Source organism: Oncorhynchus gorbuscha, linkage group LG10 (assembly GCF_021184085.1).
Source record: "Oncorhynchus gorbuscha isolate QuinsamMale2020 ecotype Even-year linkage group LG10, OgorEven_v1.0, whole genome shotgun sequence".
NCBI classification, from domain to species: domain Eukaryota; kingdom Metazoa; phylum Chordata; class Actinopteri; order Salmoniformes; family Salmonidae; genus Oncorhynchus; species Oncorhynchus gorbuscha.
In genome coordinates, this window is record NC_060182.1 from 50,526,309 (window position 1) to 50,544,915 (window position 18,607).

Sequence of the window (18,607 nt, forward strand, 5' to 3'; positions counted from 1 at the left end):
TGTAAATCTCCAATCCAAAATTAAATCTAGAATCGGCTTCCTATTTTGCAACAAAGCCTCCTTCACTCATGCCGCCAAATATACCCTCGTAAAACTGACTATCATACTGATCCTTGACTTCGGCGATGTAATTTACAAAATACCCCCCAACACTCAAACTGGATGTAGTCTATCACAGTGCCATCCGTTTTATCACCAAAGCCACATATACTACCCACCACCACGACCTGTATGCTCTCATTGGCTGGCCCTCACTTCATAGTCGTCGCCAAACCCACTGGCTCCAGGACATCTGTAAGTCATTGCTAGGTAAAGCCCCGCCTTATCTCAGCTCACTGGTCACCATAGCAACACTCACCCGAAGCACACGCTCCAGCAGGTATATTGCACTTGTCATCCCCAAAGCCAACAATTCCTCTGGCTGCCTTTCCTTACAGTTCTCTGCTGCCAATGACTGGAACGAATTGCAAAAATCTCTGAAGCGCGAGTCTTATATCTCCCTCAATAACTTTAAGCATCAGCTGTCTGAGCAGCTTATGTGGAAACCACATATCCTGAGGCTGCATTCATTGCAGCTGGGGATTTTAACAAGGCTAAACTGAAAACAAGACTATATCGATTGTGCTACCAGGGCTGGTAAAACCCTGGATCATTGTTATACTAACTTCCGTGACGCATATAAGGCCCTACCCCGCCCTCCTTTCGGAGAAGCTGACCACGACTCCATTTTGTTGCTTCCAGCCTATAGACAGAAACTAAAACAGGAAGCACCCGCTCTCAGGTCTGTTCAACGCTGGTCCGACCAATCTGATTCCATGCTTCAAGATTGACATAATACGGAACATATCCCAATAGACGTAATCGAAGCAAACAACAACATTGACGAATACGCTGATTCGCTGAGCGAGATCATTAGCAAGTGCATTGGCGATGTCGTACCCACAGCAACTATTAAAACATTCCCCAACCAAAAACTGTGGATTGATGGCAACATTCGCGTGAAACTGAAAGCGCGAACTCCTGCTTTTAACCAGGGCAAGGTGACCGGAAACATGACCGAATACAAACAGTGTAGCTATTCCTCTCCGCAAGGCAATCAAACAAGCTCAGCGTCAGTATAGAGACAAAGTAGAGTCGCAATTCAACGGCTCAGACACAAGAGGTATGTGGCAGGGTCGACTGTCAATCACGGATTACAAAAAGAAAACCAGCCCTGTCTCGGACCAGGATGTCTTGCTCCCAGACAGACTAAACAACTTCTTTGCTCGCTTTGAGGACAATACAGTGCCATTGACATGACCCGCTACCAAAACCTGCGGACTCTCCTTCACTGCAGCCGACGTGAGTAAAACATTTAAACGTGTTAACCCTCCCAAGGCTGCAGGCCCAGATGGCATCCCAAGCCGCGTCCTCAGAGCATGCGCAGACCAGCTTGCTGGTGTGTTTACGTACATATTCAATCAAACCTTATCCCAGTCTGCTGTTCCCACATGCTTCAAGAGGACCACCATTGTTCCTGTTCCCACGAAAGCGAAGGTAACTGAGCTAAACAACTACTGCCCTGTAGCACTTCCATCATCATGAAGTGCATATCACCTCCACCCTACCTGACACCCTAGAACCACTCCAATTTGCTTACCGCCCCAATAGGTCCACAGACGACGCAATCGCAACCACACTGCCCTAACCCATCTGGACAAGAGGAATACCTATGTGAGAATGCTGTTCATCGACTACAGTTCAGCATTTAACACCATAGTGCCCTCCAAACTCGTCATCAAACTCGAGACCCTGGGTCTCGACCCCGCCCTGTGCAACTGGGTACTGGACTTCCTGACGGGCCGCCCGCAGGTGGTGAGGGTAGGTAACAACATCTCCACCCCGCTGATCCTCTCCTGTACTCCCTGTTCACCCACGACTGTGTGGCCATGCACGCATCCAACTCAATCATCAAGTTTGCAGATGACACTACAGTGGTAGGCTTGATTACCAACAACGACGAGACAGCCTACAGGGAGGAGGTGAGGGCCCTCGGAGTGTGGTGTCAGGAAAATAACCTCACACTCAATGTCAACAAAACAAAGGAGATGATCGTGGACTTCAGGAAACAGCAGAGGGAGCACCCACCTATCCACATCGACGGGACAGTAGTGGAGAGGGGAGAAGTTTTAAGTTCCTCGGCGTACACATCGCAGACAAACTGAATTGGTCCACCCAAGGCGCAGCAGTGCCTCTTCAACCTCAGGGGAATTAAGACATTTGGATTGTCACAAAAAGCACTCACAAACTTTTACAGATGGACAATCGAGAGCATCCTGTCGGGCTGTATCACCACCTGATACAGCAACTGCTCCTACCACAATCGTTAAGGCTCTCCAGAGGGTAGTGAGGTCTGCACAGCACATCACCGGGTGCAAACTACCTTGCCCTCCAGGACACCTACACTACCCGATGTCACAGGAAGGCCGTAAAGATCATCAAGGACAACAACCACCCGAGCCACTGCCTGTTCACGCCGCTAACATCCAGAAGGCGAGGTCAGTGCAGGTGCATCAAAGCAGGGACCGAGAGACTGAAAAACAGCTTCTATCTCAAGGCAATCAGACTGTTAAACAGCCACCACTAACATTGAGTGGCTGCTGCCATACATGTAAAAAAATGTTTATCACTAGCCACTTTAAACAACGCCACTTAATATGTTTGCATACCCTACATTACTCATCTCATATGTACAGTGGGGAGAACAAGTATTTGATACACTGCCGGTTTTGCAGGTTTTCCTACTTATAACGCATGTAGAGGTCTATAATTTTTATCATAGGTACACTTGAGAGACGCAATCTAAAACAAAAATCCAGAAAATGACATTGTATGATTTTTAAGTAATTCATTTGCATTTTATTGCATGAAATAATGATTTGAAACATCAGAAATGCAGAACCTAATATTTGGTACAACAACCTTTGTTTGCAATTACAGAGATCATACGTTTCCTGTAGTTCTTGACCAGGTTTGCACACACTGCAGCAGGGATTTTGGTCCACTCCTCCATACAGACCTTCAACAGATCCTTCAGGTTTTGGAGCTGTCGCTGGGCTATATGGACTTTCAGCTCCCTCCAAAGATTTTCTATTGGGTTCAGGTATGGAGACTGGCTAGGCCTCTCCAGGACCTTGAGATGCTTCTTATGGAGCCACTCCTTAGTTGCCCTAGCTGTGTGTTTCAGGTCGTTGACATGCTGGAAGACCCAGCCACGACCCATCTTCAATGCTCTTACTGAGGGAAGGAGGTTGTTGGCCAAGATCTCGCGATACATGTCCCCATCCATCCTCCCCTCAATATGGTGCAGTCGTCCTGTCCCCTTTGCAGAAAAGCATCCCCAAAGAATGATGTTTCCACCTCCATGCTTCACGGTTGGGATGGGGTGCTTGGGGTTGTACTCATCCTTCTTCTGCCTCCAAACAAGGCGAGTGGAGTTTAGACCAAAAAGCTCTATTTGTGTCTCATCAGACCACATGACCTTCTCCCATTCCTCCTCTGGATCATCCAGATGGACATTGGCAAACTTCAGATGGGCCTGGACATGCGCTGGCTTGAGCAGGGGGACCTTGCGTGCGCTGCAGGATTTTAATCCATGACGGTGTAGTGTGTTACTAATGGTTTTCTTTGAGACTATGGTCTCAGCTCTCTTCAGGTCATTGACCAGGTCCTGTCGTGTAGTTCTGGGCTGATCCCTCACCTACCTCATGATCATTGATGCCCCACGAGGTGAGATCTTGCATGGAGCCCCAGACTGAGGGTGATTTACCGTCATCTTGAACTTCTTCCATTTTCTAATAATTGTGCCAACAGTTGTTGCCTTCTCACCAAGCTGCTTGCCTATTGTCCTGTAGCCCATCCCAGCCTTGTGCAGGTCTACAATTTTAGCCCTGATGTCCTTACACAGCTCTCTGGTCTTGGTCATTGTGGAGAGGTTGGAGTCTGTTTGATTGAGTGTGTGGACAGGTGTCTTTTATACAGGTAACGAGTTCAAATAGGTGCGGTTAATACAGGTAATGAGTGGAGAACAGGAGTGCTTCTTAAAGAAAAACGAACAGGTCTGTGAGGGCCGGAATTCTTACTGGTTGGTAGGTGATCAAATACTTATGTCATGCAATAAAATGCAAATTAATTACTTAAAAATCATACAATGTGATTTTCTGTATTTTTGTTTTAGATTCCGTCTCTCACAGTTGAAGTGTACCTATGATAAAAATGACAGACCTCTACACGCTTTGTAAGTAGGAGAACCTGCAAAATCGGCAGTGTATCAAATACTTGTTCTCCCCACTGTATATACTGTACTCAATACCATCTACTGCATCTTCCCTATGCCGTTCTGTACCATCACTCATTCATATATCGTTATGTACATATTCTTCATCGCTTTACACTTGTGTGTAAGGTAGCGGTTGTGAAATTGTTAGGTTAGATTACTCGTTGGTTATTACTGCATTGTCGGAACTAGAAGCACAAGCATTTCGCTACGCTCGCATTTACATCTGCTAACCATGTGTAAGTGACAAATAAAAATGTATTTGAAAATGTTTGAATTGATCACTGTACCTGTACACAGCCAAACTGTAAATAAGCACACCCGACAACCTCAACCCCATATTATTACTTACCCTCTTGCACCTCAGTATCTCTACTTGCACATTATCATCTGTACATCTATTACTCCAGTATTTATGCTAAATCGTCATTATTTTCACCTCTAGGGCCTATTTATTGCCTACCTCCCTACTCTTCTACATTTGCACACACTGTACACAGATTTTTCTATTGTGTTATTGACGGTCTTTGTTTATGTGAAACTCTGTGCTGTTTGTGTCACACTGCTTTGCTTTAGCTTGGCCAGGTCGCAGTTGTAAATGAGAACTTGTTCTCAACTGGCCTACCTGGTTAAATAAAGGTAAAATAAAATAAATAAATCCCACATCTAAACTGTCTGCACTGGCAAAAGATATGTAAAACCTGGTAAACTCACTTTCTTCATAATAACTCAGTCCTCAATTCCAGTCAGGTTTTAGAGCCAAGCATTGTACAATTACTGCAGTAAGTAACATTGTAGGTGATATTCTAGATACCCATGAAGAGAAAAATCAGTTTTTCACATTTTATTGACTTATCAAAGGCCTTCGACACTTGACTATGCATTGCTGTTGTATAAAAAGGTTGGTTTAAAAGCGCTAATGCAACGGATTGGTTCCAAAACTACCTTTCTGACAAAACCGTGTGTAGCACAGAAGGGTATGGAATCAGAGTTTCAAAGGCTTACAAAAGGAGTTCCCCAGGCCTCAATTTTAGGTCCGATCCTTTTTACACTGTATATAAATGATATAGGGAAGACGGTTGACTCTGCAAATCTCCATGCTGATTACAAAATAATTTATTCTAGCGCATCTAATATTGAGGCTTTTCAGGACTTAGTTGCCTTTGATGTTATTCAAAGGTAGCTTTTCAAATTGAAACTTATGATTCTCTTCCCTGAAAGCAAACAGACGGAGTCACTTGCAGATTTTAACTAAGGCCAGCAAATTGATACAGTCACCTCCTATAAGTATCTTGGGAAGTGGTTAGATAAAAAGTTGAATTTTAAACAGCACATAACATGATTGAGAAACTGAAATTGGGTTTCTATTTTAGGAACAAATCTTGCGTTTCAATGTTAGTCAAGGATCTTGTTCAAAGCACTTTATCAGTGCCGGATTATGGCGATAGTCTATATATGCAGGCCTCAGCAAGTACCTTAAACTCTGGATACAGCGTATATTATGGTGTTTTAAGATTTATTACAAATGCTAGATCACTCACCCATCACTGTGATCTGTATGCTATGGTGCAATGGACCTCTCTTAACCACTGGTACACTTGTTTACAAACAAACATTGACAGGACAACTCCCTTCGTATCTATGTTCCTTACTGACCAGATCAGTCACTCAAAGTTTTTGCTCACAGTCGCTGCTGTCCTTGTCTGTTCCTAAGGCTAGAACTGAGATGTGGATTTTTTTTCTCCCATTATGCCCCTTCAACCTGGAACATGCTTCAAAAGATAAAGTTAAGGGACTTCAGTGTCCTTGCCTGTTTTTAAGACTGATCGACAACACTGTTTGCAATAGCTTCAGTTGTTTCTAATCTTAAATTGTATCCCCAACCTGTGACACAGTCTTGTTTGTATTTAGAATTTCTCATGTACACGCTGCCATTTCCTGCCAGGTCACCCTCGCAAAAGAAGTTTAACCTCAATGGGTCTTACCTGGTTAAATAAAAAAATACAATAGGAATTGTCTGAAACAAACAAATCATTGCTTGCTTATGGACAGGTTTTTATTGGCCGATTATTGGGGAGGTCAATATTAGCGAAAGTTAATTGTGCCTGTAAAAAAATATTTCAGTAACGCAATTGTTTCACCAGTTCTGGTTGTATTGTGTGTTCAACTAAACAGAAAGGATTTGATGGATATGACATGTTTTTGCTCTCTGGCAGTGCAGGGATAAAAGAAAACCACTACTTAAAATCACATTGCCATTATTTACATGATTCCAATACATGTGTACGTTACAAGTATACAAAATGAAAATCTGTAAAGAACAACCCTACCCATCCAAATAAACGTTTTACAGGGGTGAAAAGCAAGGAAGTACAATAAACTGAAAATTCTCCTCCAAGAGCCATCATAGATTTCAATCCCCAGGGAAAACAAACATGCATAATACCACTAAGCCAGAGAAAGTGTACAATATGCACACTAAAAAAAAGGGTACAAAATTTAAAAGCAATTATTTTGCTATGCTGATGGAGAACATAACTTTAAAATGTCAATTCCTTCTCTTTGGGTGCTGCATTATAAATAACTTGTCTTATCGGTTGCAGGTCCAAGAACTTCCTATCTTCACAAGAAGAAACGTAATGCTTTTCTTTCAAGATCGTGCCAAGGTGGCAGGGTTGGTGTTAAGCATCATTAGAGTTTGTTGTTTTCTCCTCTGTACATTAGGCGAAGATATGGGGGGGGGGGGGGGTACCCTCACAGTGGTTAGTTGGTTCACTGATTGTTTTTAGCTTTAGCATGTGTGAGGATGTGAGACTTGAGGTTGGTAGATTGGGCAAACTTCTTGTTGCAGCCGTCGAACGGACAGACGTAGGGTCGGTCTCCAGTGTGAATCCGCACGTGCGTGCGTAAGTTAAAGTCCAAAGAGAACCGCTTACCACAGCCCTCAAACGTGCACTTAAAGAGAAGGAGAGAGTAGATTTTATTATGAGGCTACAATGCTGGTTGACAATCTGGGCACCTATGGGTGTATGGCTATACATGCCATGTTTAAGTTAAGTTGAAAGTGTTGCAAATCAAACAAAATGTATACACAAGGTTGCAAACTGGTGAGGGCACAAAAAAGTGACAAAAGCACACGGAAACAAGAAGAACAGTGTAAACTGCTAGAATGGGGTTTTCGGAACACCAAAATTTTACTAACAATGTGATACCAGGACAGGTATCACGATACCGAGTAGTATTGCAGTAGAAAGCGGAGAAGGTAGATCCGGTAATATGGGGCATAACTTTTGAGTGGTTTGGGCTAGAAACTGACAATTTTCAGTGATGTAAAGGCACAAGCATGACTGTCACTGTGCTCCATTTTTCCTCTATGGCAGTGTGACAGCAAAGCAGCTTGCTAACATTAATAACTTTGTGTGTAATAATTTGTGCTTTCAAAACATACATGCAACTATAGTCACATTATTATTTCAAACACAGGTTGCTTACCTGGAGTTGCATTCCAAATGTGATCACACAGGGTGAGACTCAATTGCATACCCCTCGCATCCTCTGGCTGAGTTTTGAGGAGGCGAGGGGAGAGAGGACACGAGGAGTATGCAATTGAGATTCTCCCAGGGAGATCTGTTCATGCATCTCTTTTATAGCGCCACCGCCCGATTTTTATGGCTCTACACTACTCATGTGGATTACCTATTGAGATCAAAATGGCAAATATCGCCAAAAAGTGCAGATGGCATCCCTGTGAAACTGTAATTGTTAGACAAGAAGTAGATCTCTCAATTAGAAGCCATTTTGAAGGGGCTGGGGGAAACATACCTGGAAAGGCTTCTCTCCGGTATGAACAAGTTGATGCCTCTTCAGTTTAGAGCTTTCAACAAAGGCCTTTCCACATTCGGCGCAGACGTGAACACGCGGTCCGTGGGTGTGCAAATGCTTCCTCATCGCCGAGTTATCCCTGAACATTTTAGTGCACCCCTGCAGAGGCAAAGGTAGCAATTAATCATTGTGTAATTTCAGAAATGACAAGATCAAAAGGTCCACATCAGAGCACTTAAACCTTTCTCCAGGTTTCTGTTTTCCCAAAAGCACACTATTTTAAAAAGATGTCCTCAACAATGTTTAAACCACATTAGGAGACTACTCGAGGTCTGGGAAAAATGTAAGAATTGTATTTATGGGTGTTACCCTTTAACGCAAGTGCTCACCAGGAAGAGACTGTTTGGTTACCTTCTTGATGACGGGGGGCAGTATTTTCACATCTGGATGAAAAGCATGCCCAAATTGAAGATACTAATATTATTAGTATTTGGATAGAATTTGGGTAGAAATCCCATTTGGATAGGATTTTGATAGAAAACACTGAAGTTTCTAAAACTGTTTGAATCATGTCTGCGAGTATAACAGAACTTATTTAGCAGGCGAAACTCAGAGGACAAACCATTCAGTTTTTTTTAGGTCACTCTTTTCAATGGGTTTTCATGGGGAATCCAGAGTTCTAAGGGACCTTCTTGTAGTTCCTACCGTTTCCACTGGATGTCACCAGTCTTTAGAAATTGGTTGAGGTTTTTCCTCTGTGTAATGAATTAGCCCTGTTCAAAACGAGGGTCACTTGTAGTGTACTGTTAGATAGAGGCGCGTGACCAGAAAGCTAGCTACAGTTTGTTTTCCTGCTGTATTGAACACAGATCATCCCGTCTTCAATTTCATTGATTATTTACGTTAAAAAATACCTAAAGTTGTATTACAAAAGTAGTTTGAAATGTTTTGGAAAAGTTTACAGGTAACTTTTGAGACATTTTGTAGTCACGGTGCGCAAGTTGGAACCGGTGTTTTTCTGGATCAAACGCGCCAAATAAATGGACATTTTGGATATATATAGACAGAATTAATCGAACAAAAGGACCATTTGTGATGTTTCTGGGACATATTGGAGTGCCAACAAAAGAAGCTCGTCAAAGGTAAGGCATGAATTATATTTTTATGTCTGCGTTGTGTAGCGCCTGCAAGGTTCAAAATATGCTTCTCTCTCTTTGTTTACTATGGTGCTATCCTCAGATAATAGCATCGTTTGCTTTTGCCGAAAAACCTTTTTGAAATCTGACATGTTGGCTGGATTCACAACAAGTGTAGCTTTAATTTGGTATCTTACGTGTGTGATTTCACGAAGGTTTCATTTTTATAGTAATTTATTTGAATCCCAGGTGGGACGCTAGCGTCCCCACGTATCCCACAGAGGTTAAGCAGTGTTGCTGTAGCACTCATATGATTGCAGTTTGCTAAACAAATGGCCACTGGACAGATACCAATAATCATATCATTCTGACAGGTAGCCATGGGCTACTTTTTAGTTAACTGAGAAGGTTTTTGGGAACGCCTTTCCATCTCTACCAGAAGAAAGTTATCATTGGCATCATCGCTAATGGCTACACAACATGTAAACACAAACCAACAAATCGGTGAGCGTCTGCTCGTGTCAAAAGCCACTCTTCCTATTATACCTACCAAGTTAGAAGTTCAAAACCGGCGCTAGAAAGTCTAGGCTCTATCAATGATAGAAATAATGATATGCTTATATACATGTTTTGATGTAAATCTGGATGAGGGGGGGGCTATATCTTATCAGTGTAATCAAGCTGTAGACAATAGAACATCACGCATTTGAATGTTTGAAATTGTAGCGCGGTGGTATAAACGTACATGGCTGCAAGGGATCTTGTCAGACATAAAGTAGGGTGTGGTTTTGTTGCATCCAATGGCAGTGTCTGTGATAAGGTAACGCAAAGGTACCACTTGTGGATTTGACAACGCTAACGATGGAATCTAGTCCTTAAAGACTAGTAGAGCATGCTTACTTTGTGGGGGCAGGCTATCGTCCTGGGAGAGTCGTCCTCCTTTATTTTCCGTGGCTTCATCCTGTAAAAGACATGATAGGTCAAAACTTGTATTCACTACACTTGAGGAGAATTCAAGAGGGGAACGTTGTAACAGTACATAAGCCTACATATGGTTTTATTTATTATATCACGCAACAGGGGCGTCAGGTAGCCTAGTGGTTAGAGCGTTGGACTAGTTAACTGTAAGGTTGCAAGATCGAATCCCCAAACTGACAAGGTAAAAATCTGTCGTACTGCCCCTGAACAAGGCAGTTAACCCACTGTTCCTAGGCGTCATTGAAAATAAGAATTTGTTCTTTAACTGACTTGCCTAGTTAAATAAAAACAGGTAATGTTTTGCAACAGAAAAAAAACAAGGGTTTCTAAATGGACAAGTCCCTCCCAGTTTCCCTCCGTTAGGTGCCTAATGAACATGTGCTTGTGTCACCAGCTCACCTGGCGAACTCTGCCAGCTGTTTGGGGTCTGACAGGTCAATCCCTGGGATGCCTCCAGGCGGGAGCTTCTTCCCTGTCATGTACTCTGAGTAATCGGGAGGGGAACTCTCCCCGATGACATGCTCCTCCACCATAGTGTCATGGTCAATTTCCTTCTTGTCATCTGAGTCCGAGCAAAAGAGCAGAGTTAAAACGGATATTATTTGCATTTGATAATCTCATATTTTACAGTTGAAAGCAGTATTTGGTCTGCACAGTTGAACTGCAAGTGCACATTTTAGTTCCATTTAAATGGCCCTAGTTTTTAAATGGTACGACTTAGGGAATAGCCATAGCTGTACTTGCAACAATGCAGACAGACTAACATCGGGATTTGGAAAAAACTCTAATCAACGTAGCTAGCTAACTGGCTGCCGTTTTAAGTTTGTGAACACACATTCATTTGTTACTAGAATTAAAGTTAGCTAGCCATAGCGAACTGTCTGACGAAAGTCAAATAATCGAACGACATCTTCTCACTCAGGTCAGTCGGTCTCATAAAGCCAACAAGGCAGACTTTGCACAACTTGTTGTTTTTGTTTTAAAGACGCATATAAATAATTGAGATTCCATTCTTGTCGACTCTTCGCCGCGGTTAGAACGGTGGCTAGCTGTAGCATATCCAGTCTGACATCTACCCTCCCCACCCTCCCCCGCTTTTCAAGAGTTTCGAACAGAGGCCCCTGTGTTGAACTGCGCCACAGCGGCCTACTCCTGGAGCCAGCAACAGCGCGCTCGCTCCCAACCGCCGCCATCTTTCCCCGGCCAAATCAACACCATTTTCCGGTCCGCCATACTGTTCCAGGGGAACATGGCGGCGCCCATCAACACATAAAACATGGCTTCCCATAAAAACAAAAACATTTCAAATACACAGCATGCAATTCGGACTTGAAAAACAGTTAAGAATTCTGCTAAAATTAGCCAGAGAACCACGCCCGTACGAGGCCCAGTTTACAGGGCACACAACGCAAGAACACAGCTGGCAAATTTGCAAGAACACACTTTCAATAGAACTCTAACGTTAAACTTACCCGATGCCCACATGGTCACCGAAAACTCTCCTTCCAAAGTCTTTATCTGTACTTGTTTCTGTTCCCATTTTCTACCACTGGCCTCAGGTGCACCCAAGTAACTCTTTTTATTTCTCCTCACGCTTCCCCCCTTCTTCATTCGCCCCGAACTCTTCCCGGCGACAGTCACCAGAGTTTGTTCGATATATTCCTCTTCGGCGGCAGGGACTGGGACAGGTATAAGAATTTGGTCCTCGTAATCATCGTCTCCGTGCATGTCCGAATCATCTTCACCAACCACTTCTTCTCGTGTTTGCACCAATATTACCTCCTGATGATGGTGATGCATTGAGTGTGGATCATCGGAGTCAAGGGGCTGTAAAGCGATCATGGGCTGTTCATCGTCGTCCTCTCCAACAACTGTTGTCTCTATGGTCTCCACTTCGATTTCATGGAGTTCCACTATCTCAGCTGGCATCTCTGAGCCGTCCGTTTCGATGTACAGGGTATCGCATGATGCCATGTTGGAAACCCCTGAATTCCTCACCACCTGTTATGTTTTTTTTTTTACTGTCTTCAACCTACTCAACTCTGTTCTACTCCCGTCTCCACAGCATTGTGAAAAAAATAGCTACTTTAAGGTCACGTGATTATACGGCTACTTTTCAAAATAAAAGTCCCCCTGAAATAATTTAACTAAATTAAAATCACAACAAATATAGTTTAGTTACTTAAACATACATTTATTGAAAAAACGAACAATATATTTTTGAAATCAATTTAATTACACTGAAAATATATGCAACATGTTAAAGTCTTGGACCCATGTTTCATGAGTTGAAATAAAAGATCCCATAAATTTTACATAGGTTTTACAAAGGTTATTTCTTTAAAATGTTGTACACACATTTGTTTACATCCCTGTTAATGAGCCTTTCTCCATTGCCAAGATAATCCATCCACCTGACAGGTGTGGCATTTCAAGAATCTCATTAAACTTCAAGATCATTACACAAGTGCACCTTGTGCTGGTGATGATAAAAGGCCACTCTAAAATGTGTAGTTTGCCACACAATACAATGCCATAGATGTCTCAAGTTTTGAGGGAGGGTGCAATTGATATGCTGACTGCCGGAATGTCCAACAGAGCTGTTGCTAGATAATTTTAGGTTATTTTCTTTAGAGAATTTGGCAGTATGTACAACCAGCCTCACAACCGCAAACAACGTGTATGGTCTCGTGTGGGCAAGCGGTTTGTTGATGTTGATGTCAATGTCGTGTGGGCGAGCGGTTTGTTGATGTCATGAGTGCCACATGGTGGCGGTGGGGTTATGGTATAGGTAGGCATAAGCTACGGACAACGAAAACAATTGCATTTTATTGATGGCAATTTCAATGCACAAAAATACCATGAAGAGAATTTGTTGCATGATGCATTTATATTTTTGATCAGTATATAATGATGATGTTGATCGTAATAGTCCCCTGTAAAAAACAACAACAATAACCACACAATACCAACACTGTTGCCCAGAGGTGTCAAATCGTAACAGAACAGGATTTAATCATACTTTGAAGATAACATTTTCAAATTGGTCCATTCCAAGAGTAACTTTGGATGGGGCACAGTGTCCCCCGACAGCCCCTATGCTGCAATAGCCTGTGTGCCGGGAGGCTATGGTCAGTCTGTCTTATCTGGTGTACCGTGTGATCTGTGTGATCTGGGGTGGCAGCGTACCCTAGTGGTTAGAGCGTTGGACTAGTAACCGGAAGGTTGTGAGTTCAAAACCCCCGAGCTGACAAGGTACAAATCTGTCGTTCTGCCCCTGAACAGGCAGGTAACCCAATGTTCCCAGGCCGTCATTGAAAATAAGAATATGTTCTTAACTGACTTACCTGGTTAAATAAAGGTAAAAAAAAAAAAATCTTAGGCATGCTCTTTCTAATTTCACTCTCTCTCCCTTTCTCTCTTTGTCTCCCCTCCCAGAGGACCTGAGCCATAGGAACATGCCTCTACCTCGCCTGACGACTCCTGACTGTCCCTGTTCCCCAGTCCACCCAGTTCTGCAGTAACCCTGACCTGATTCAATGGGTGTGCTACCGTGTCCCAGAACACCAGTGTCATACTATAGAGATTGACTGCATAAGATACTTTTTTCAGCCAAAATCTACTGTCACCGGTGACAAAAATGGATATTCTGAACATACATGTAGTTCCTCATTTACAGCTGTTTTCTACTGTACTGTTAAAACTATAGAAGTTGTCACCATACAATTTCAGTATCTCCGCTGACGAAAGTTGACATTCTTACCACAGATCCTCATCACAAGTTTCAAGTTTTATTAGTTTAGTATAGGATATGCATGGTATACATTGTCCAACAAAATGGTTACTTGGAGGTTCCTTCTCGACAATACAAGAACAATAAGAAATAGTAAAATATAAGAATACAAATATAAAGTAAATGACAGTAGAATATAATAATATTTTAGCAAAAGTATAATACAGGAAGGCACAATTTATAGTACAATATTTACACGTGTATTGGGAAGGAGGGATGGAGGGCAAGTGTTTAAACTGAGCAGTATAATATAGGTCTGGTAGCCACAGGGATGTGTGATAATGTGCAGAAAGTCAGAGCTTTGCTTGTTGATTGCTGCTAGAAAAACATTTTCAGGTCTTGCCATAGATTTTCAAGCAAATTTAAGTCAAAACTGTACTCAGGAACATTCACTGTATTCTTGGTAAGCAACTCCAGTGTAGATTTGGCCTTGTGTTTAAGGTTATTGTCCTGCTGAAGGGTGAATTAATCTCCCGGTGTCTGGTGGAAAGCAGACTGAACCAGGTTTTCCACTATGACTTTTTTAGTTCTTAGTTCCATTACGTTTGTTTTTATCCTGAAATACTCCCCAGTCCTTAATGATTTCTTAATGATTATACCCATTACATGATGCAGCCACCACTATGCTTGAAAATATGGAGAGGAGTACTCAGTAATGTGTTGTATTGGATTTGCCCCAAACACTTTGTATTCAGGTGTCACTCCCTGACCTTAGTATTCTTTGTTTTCTTTATTATTTTGTTTAGATCAGGGTGTGACATGGGTGATGTATGCGTTTTTGTACTGTCTATGTTATGTTGCATGTTAGCACAGTGTTTAAATAGCAGTCACGTTCGTCTTATCATTTTGTTGTTTTTGTTTAAGTGTTCTTTGTGTTCTTCCTTCAATAAAGAAGAATGTATTCACACCATGCTGCGCTTTGGTCCCCTCCATACGACGATCGTGACATCAGGACAAAATGTTAATTGCTTTGCCACATTTTTTGCAGTATTACTTTAATGCCTTTTTGCAAACAGGATGTATGTTTTGTGATATGTTTTATTCTGTACAGGCTGCCTTCATTTCACTCTATCAATTAGGTTAGAATTGTGGCGTAACTACAATGTTGTTGACCATCCTCTGTTTTCTCCTTTCACAGCCATTAAATAACTGTTTTAAAGTTAGATTTGATTTGTTTATTAGTCACATGCAATGGGTCGCAGATGTAATTGCAAGGTACAGAAAAATTCTTAAGCTCTGAGCTCCAAAAGTGCAGGTCACAAAGAGACCATTGGCCTCATGGTGAAATCCCTGAGCGATTTCCTTCCTCTCCGGCAACTGAGTTAGTCTTTGTAGTGACTGGGTGTATTGATACACCATCCAAAGTGTAATTAATAACTTCACCATGCTCAAAGGGATATTCAATGTCTGCTTTTTACATTTTTTACCCATCTACCAATAGGTGCCCTTCTTTGCGAGGCATTGGAAAACCCCTCTGATCTTTTTGTTGTTGAATGTGTGATTGAAATTCACTGCTCGGTTGAGGGACCTTACAGATAAAATCATGTTACATACTATTATTGCACAGAGAGTGAGTCCATACAACTTAGTATGTGACTTATTAAACACATTTACCTCTGAACTTATTTTGGCTATCCATAACAAAGGGGTTGAATACTTATTGACTCAAGACATTTCAGCTTTCCAACTTTTCATTTTTAATTCATTTGTAAAAATCTCAATCGTATTAATTTTAAATTCAGGCACAACAAAATGTGGAAAAAGTCAAGGAGTGTGAAATACTTTCTGAAGGCACTGTACATGTGCTGTATAATGTTATACCCATCTATAACAGTCAATAACAGTGTAACAACTGTTTATAACAATGTACAGCACATCTAACAATGCACAGATGTTTCAAGAGCATAAACTATTTGATTTCTGAATCCTCAGACCCCTTATTGGGAGCAGACTACAAATAACCACTAGAACTCAACAATATGCCTCAATGCCTCCTAACATGGCATCAAGGAGAGTGGATAGGATCAGAGAAATAGAATGTATCTTGAAACAGGAAAAATATACTATGATTTGTGATCTTGTTCAAGTAAACGTAGGACTTTTAATTTGAAGCTTTTTGAGCAATTTTGAAGCCCTGGAACCCTTTTAGCCATGACCCAGTTAATGTCGCTGATTTCATGGGTCTCGCTTTGGCTACGTAGTCTCGCGAGACTTGTGTTTTACACACACACCTCTTATTGCAGCCGTGACCTAGACACACAGGCCACCCACCAAAACAGGCAACATTCCAACATGATTATGTAGATGATTTATGAATATGAATACTGTATAGGTAAAAAACGTGTAAAATTTACAAGTTAATTTTGCACATTTTTGGGGTATTTTGGGTAATTTCCCTTAGCAACATTGAGGTTGTGTCACACCCTGACCTTAGAGTTCCTTATTATTTTCTATGTTTGGTTAGGTCAGGGTGTGACTCAGGTGGGAAAGTCTATGTTTTCAATTTCTTTGGTTTTGGCCGTGTGTGTGGGGGGTTCCCAATCAGAGGCAGCTGTCTATCGTTGTCTCTGATTGGGAATCATATATACGTTGTCACTTTCCTTTTGGGTTTTGTGGGATCTTGTTTTCTGTTTAGTGTCTGACAGAACTGTTCACGTTTGTTATTTTGAATAAAAGGAATCATGAACACTTACCACGATGTGCGTTGGTCCACTCTTCCTAGCACCGAGAGCCGTTACAGGTTGCCATGTTACATATTTTTAAGGAGTCATACTAAGACCAAGGTCTCTTTTCCAGATGAGCTCTGAATTACAGAAATAGAAACATCAAAATACAAATAGGCCTACTAAATGCAAGCAGAAGAAAACACAAACAGACACATTCATTATAAGGTCCCCGATCAGCTCTCTGAATTGCCCTAGAGGCACCAAAACATCCAATATGAGAATATTTATTCGATTGTTCCATAATTACGGTTCAATAAAACAAACTGATTTACCTAACTCAGTAAAAACAGAAGGGATTTCCAGAGTTATAGCATCCCTACAGGCTACCGGACTGAAGGAATCCTGAAACAATACAAGATCAGAGCTGTTGGAACATGCTAAATACAGTGCATTCAGAAAGTATCAGACAGCTTTACTTTTTCTACATTTTACAGCCTTATTCTAAAATGAATTAAATTGTCCCCCCCTCAGCAATTTACACACAATTACCCAATAATAACAAAGCAAAAACAGGTTTTTAGAAATGTTAGCAATTTTTTTTTTAAAGCCCCTGGAAATATTACATTTACACAAGTATTCAGATCCTTTACTCAGTACTTTGTTGAAGCACCTTTGGCAGCGATTACAGCCTCGAGTCTTCTTGGTATGACGCTACAAGCTTGGCACACCTGTATTTGGGTAGTTTCTCCCATTCTTGTCTGCAGATCCTCTCAAGCTTTGTCAGGTTGGATAAAGGTTAAATAAAGGATTATAAAAAAAAGGACATTCAGAGACTTGTCCCAAAGTCACTCCTGCGTTGTCTTGGCTGTGTGTGTAAGGTTCTGTATTTATTTTCTTAGTCAACCTTGTGTTCTGTTTCATTGTGTTCTTGAACGTAGCCCTGTCTTTCATTTTTGTTCATTGATTTAACCTGTGTTAGTTACTCACCTGGTCTCATCAGCTCCTTATTTAGTTCAGTTCATTCTGTTTGTGCCTTTGTGAGGTATTGTTCATTTTGACTCTACTCAGCCTTTTCCTAACTAATTTGTGAGAACCAGTTATAGCCTTCAGTCCTAGTTTTTTTTCACCTGCCTGTTTGCCTGCCTGTGTATGACCATTGCCTGCCTGTGACCATGATACATGCTGTGAAGGAGAAATAAACACCTGCTGTTCTTTGCGTGGGAATCTACACCTTTTTCTCCCTGAGAATTCATTACAGTGTGCTTAGGGTTGTTGTTGTGTTGGAAGGTGAACCTTCTCCCCAGTCTGAGGTCCTGAGCGCTCAAGCAGGTTTTCATCAAGGATCTTTCTGTAGTTTACTCCATTAATCTTTCCCTCGATCCTGCCTCTGAAAAACATCCCCACAGCATGATACTGCCACCACCATGTTTCACCGTAGGGATGGTGCCAAGTTTCCTCCAGTTGTGACACTTGGCATTCAGGCCAAAGAGTTCAATATTGGTTTCATCAGACCAGAGAATCTTGTTTCTCATGGTCTAAGAGTCTTTAGGTGCCTTTTACTGAGGAGTGGCTTGGTTTTTGCTCTGACATACACTGTTAACTGTGGGACTGTATATCCAAATCATGTTCAATCAATTGAATTTACCACAGGTGGACTCCAGTAAAGTTGTATAAACATCTCAAGGACATTCAATGGAAACAGGATGCACCTGAGCTCAATTTCGAGTCTCATAGCAGAGGGTCTGAATATTTATGTAAATAACATATTTCTGCTTTTGATTTTTAATACATTTGCAAAAATGTCAACCTGTGTGTGTAGATTGCTGAGGATGTTTTTTATTGAATCAATTTTAGAATAAGGCTGTAACGTAACAAAATGTGGAAAAAGTCCAGGGGT

General features: G+C 41.7%; 1 protein-coding gene across 1 annotated transcript; it reads right to left on the minus strand.

Moving 5' to 3' along the window:
- Positions 1–6,328: 6,328 nt before the first annotated feature.
- Positions 6,329–12,327, minus strand: LOC124046215 (transcriptional repressor protein YY1-like). Its single transcript, XM_046366341.1, has 5 exons — positions 11,724–12,327; positions 10,651–10,813; positions 10,174–10,234; positions 8,138–8,296; positions 6,329–7,270 (listed from the first exon to the last, which is right to left on the minus strand). The coding sequence occupies exons 1-5, from the start codon at positions 12,223–12,225 to the stop codon at positions 7,088–7,090; spliced, it is 1,068 nt and encodes a 355-aa protein (XP_046222297.1). The 5' UTR covers positions 12,226–12,327; the 3' UTR covers positions 6,329–7,087.
- Positions 12,328–18,607: the final 6,280 nt, after the last annotated feature.

Bases quoted from the DNA above. Each gene is read 5' to 3' on its own strand.
- LOC124046215 (XM_046366341.1), bottom strand. From the start codon at position 12,225: ATGGCATCATGCGATACCCTGTACATCGAAACGGACGGCTCAGAGATG. The intron at 10,814-11,723 runs GTAAGTTTAACG...GCTCGGACTCAG, and splicing joins GGTGACCATGTGGGCATCGG to ATGACAAGAAGGAAATTGAC. The intron at 7,271-8,137 runs GTATGTTTCCCC...CTTCTCTTTAAG, and splicing joins CCGGAGAGAAGCCTTTCCAG to TGCACGTTTGAGGGCTGTGG.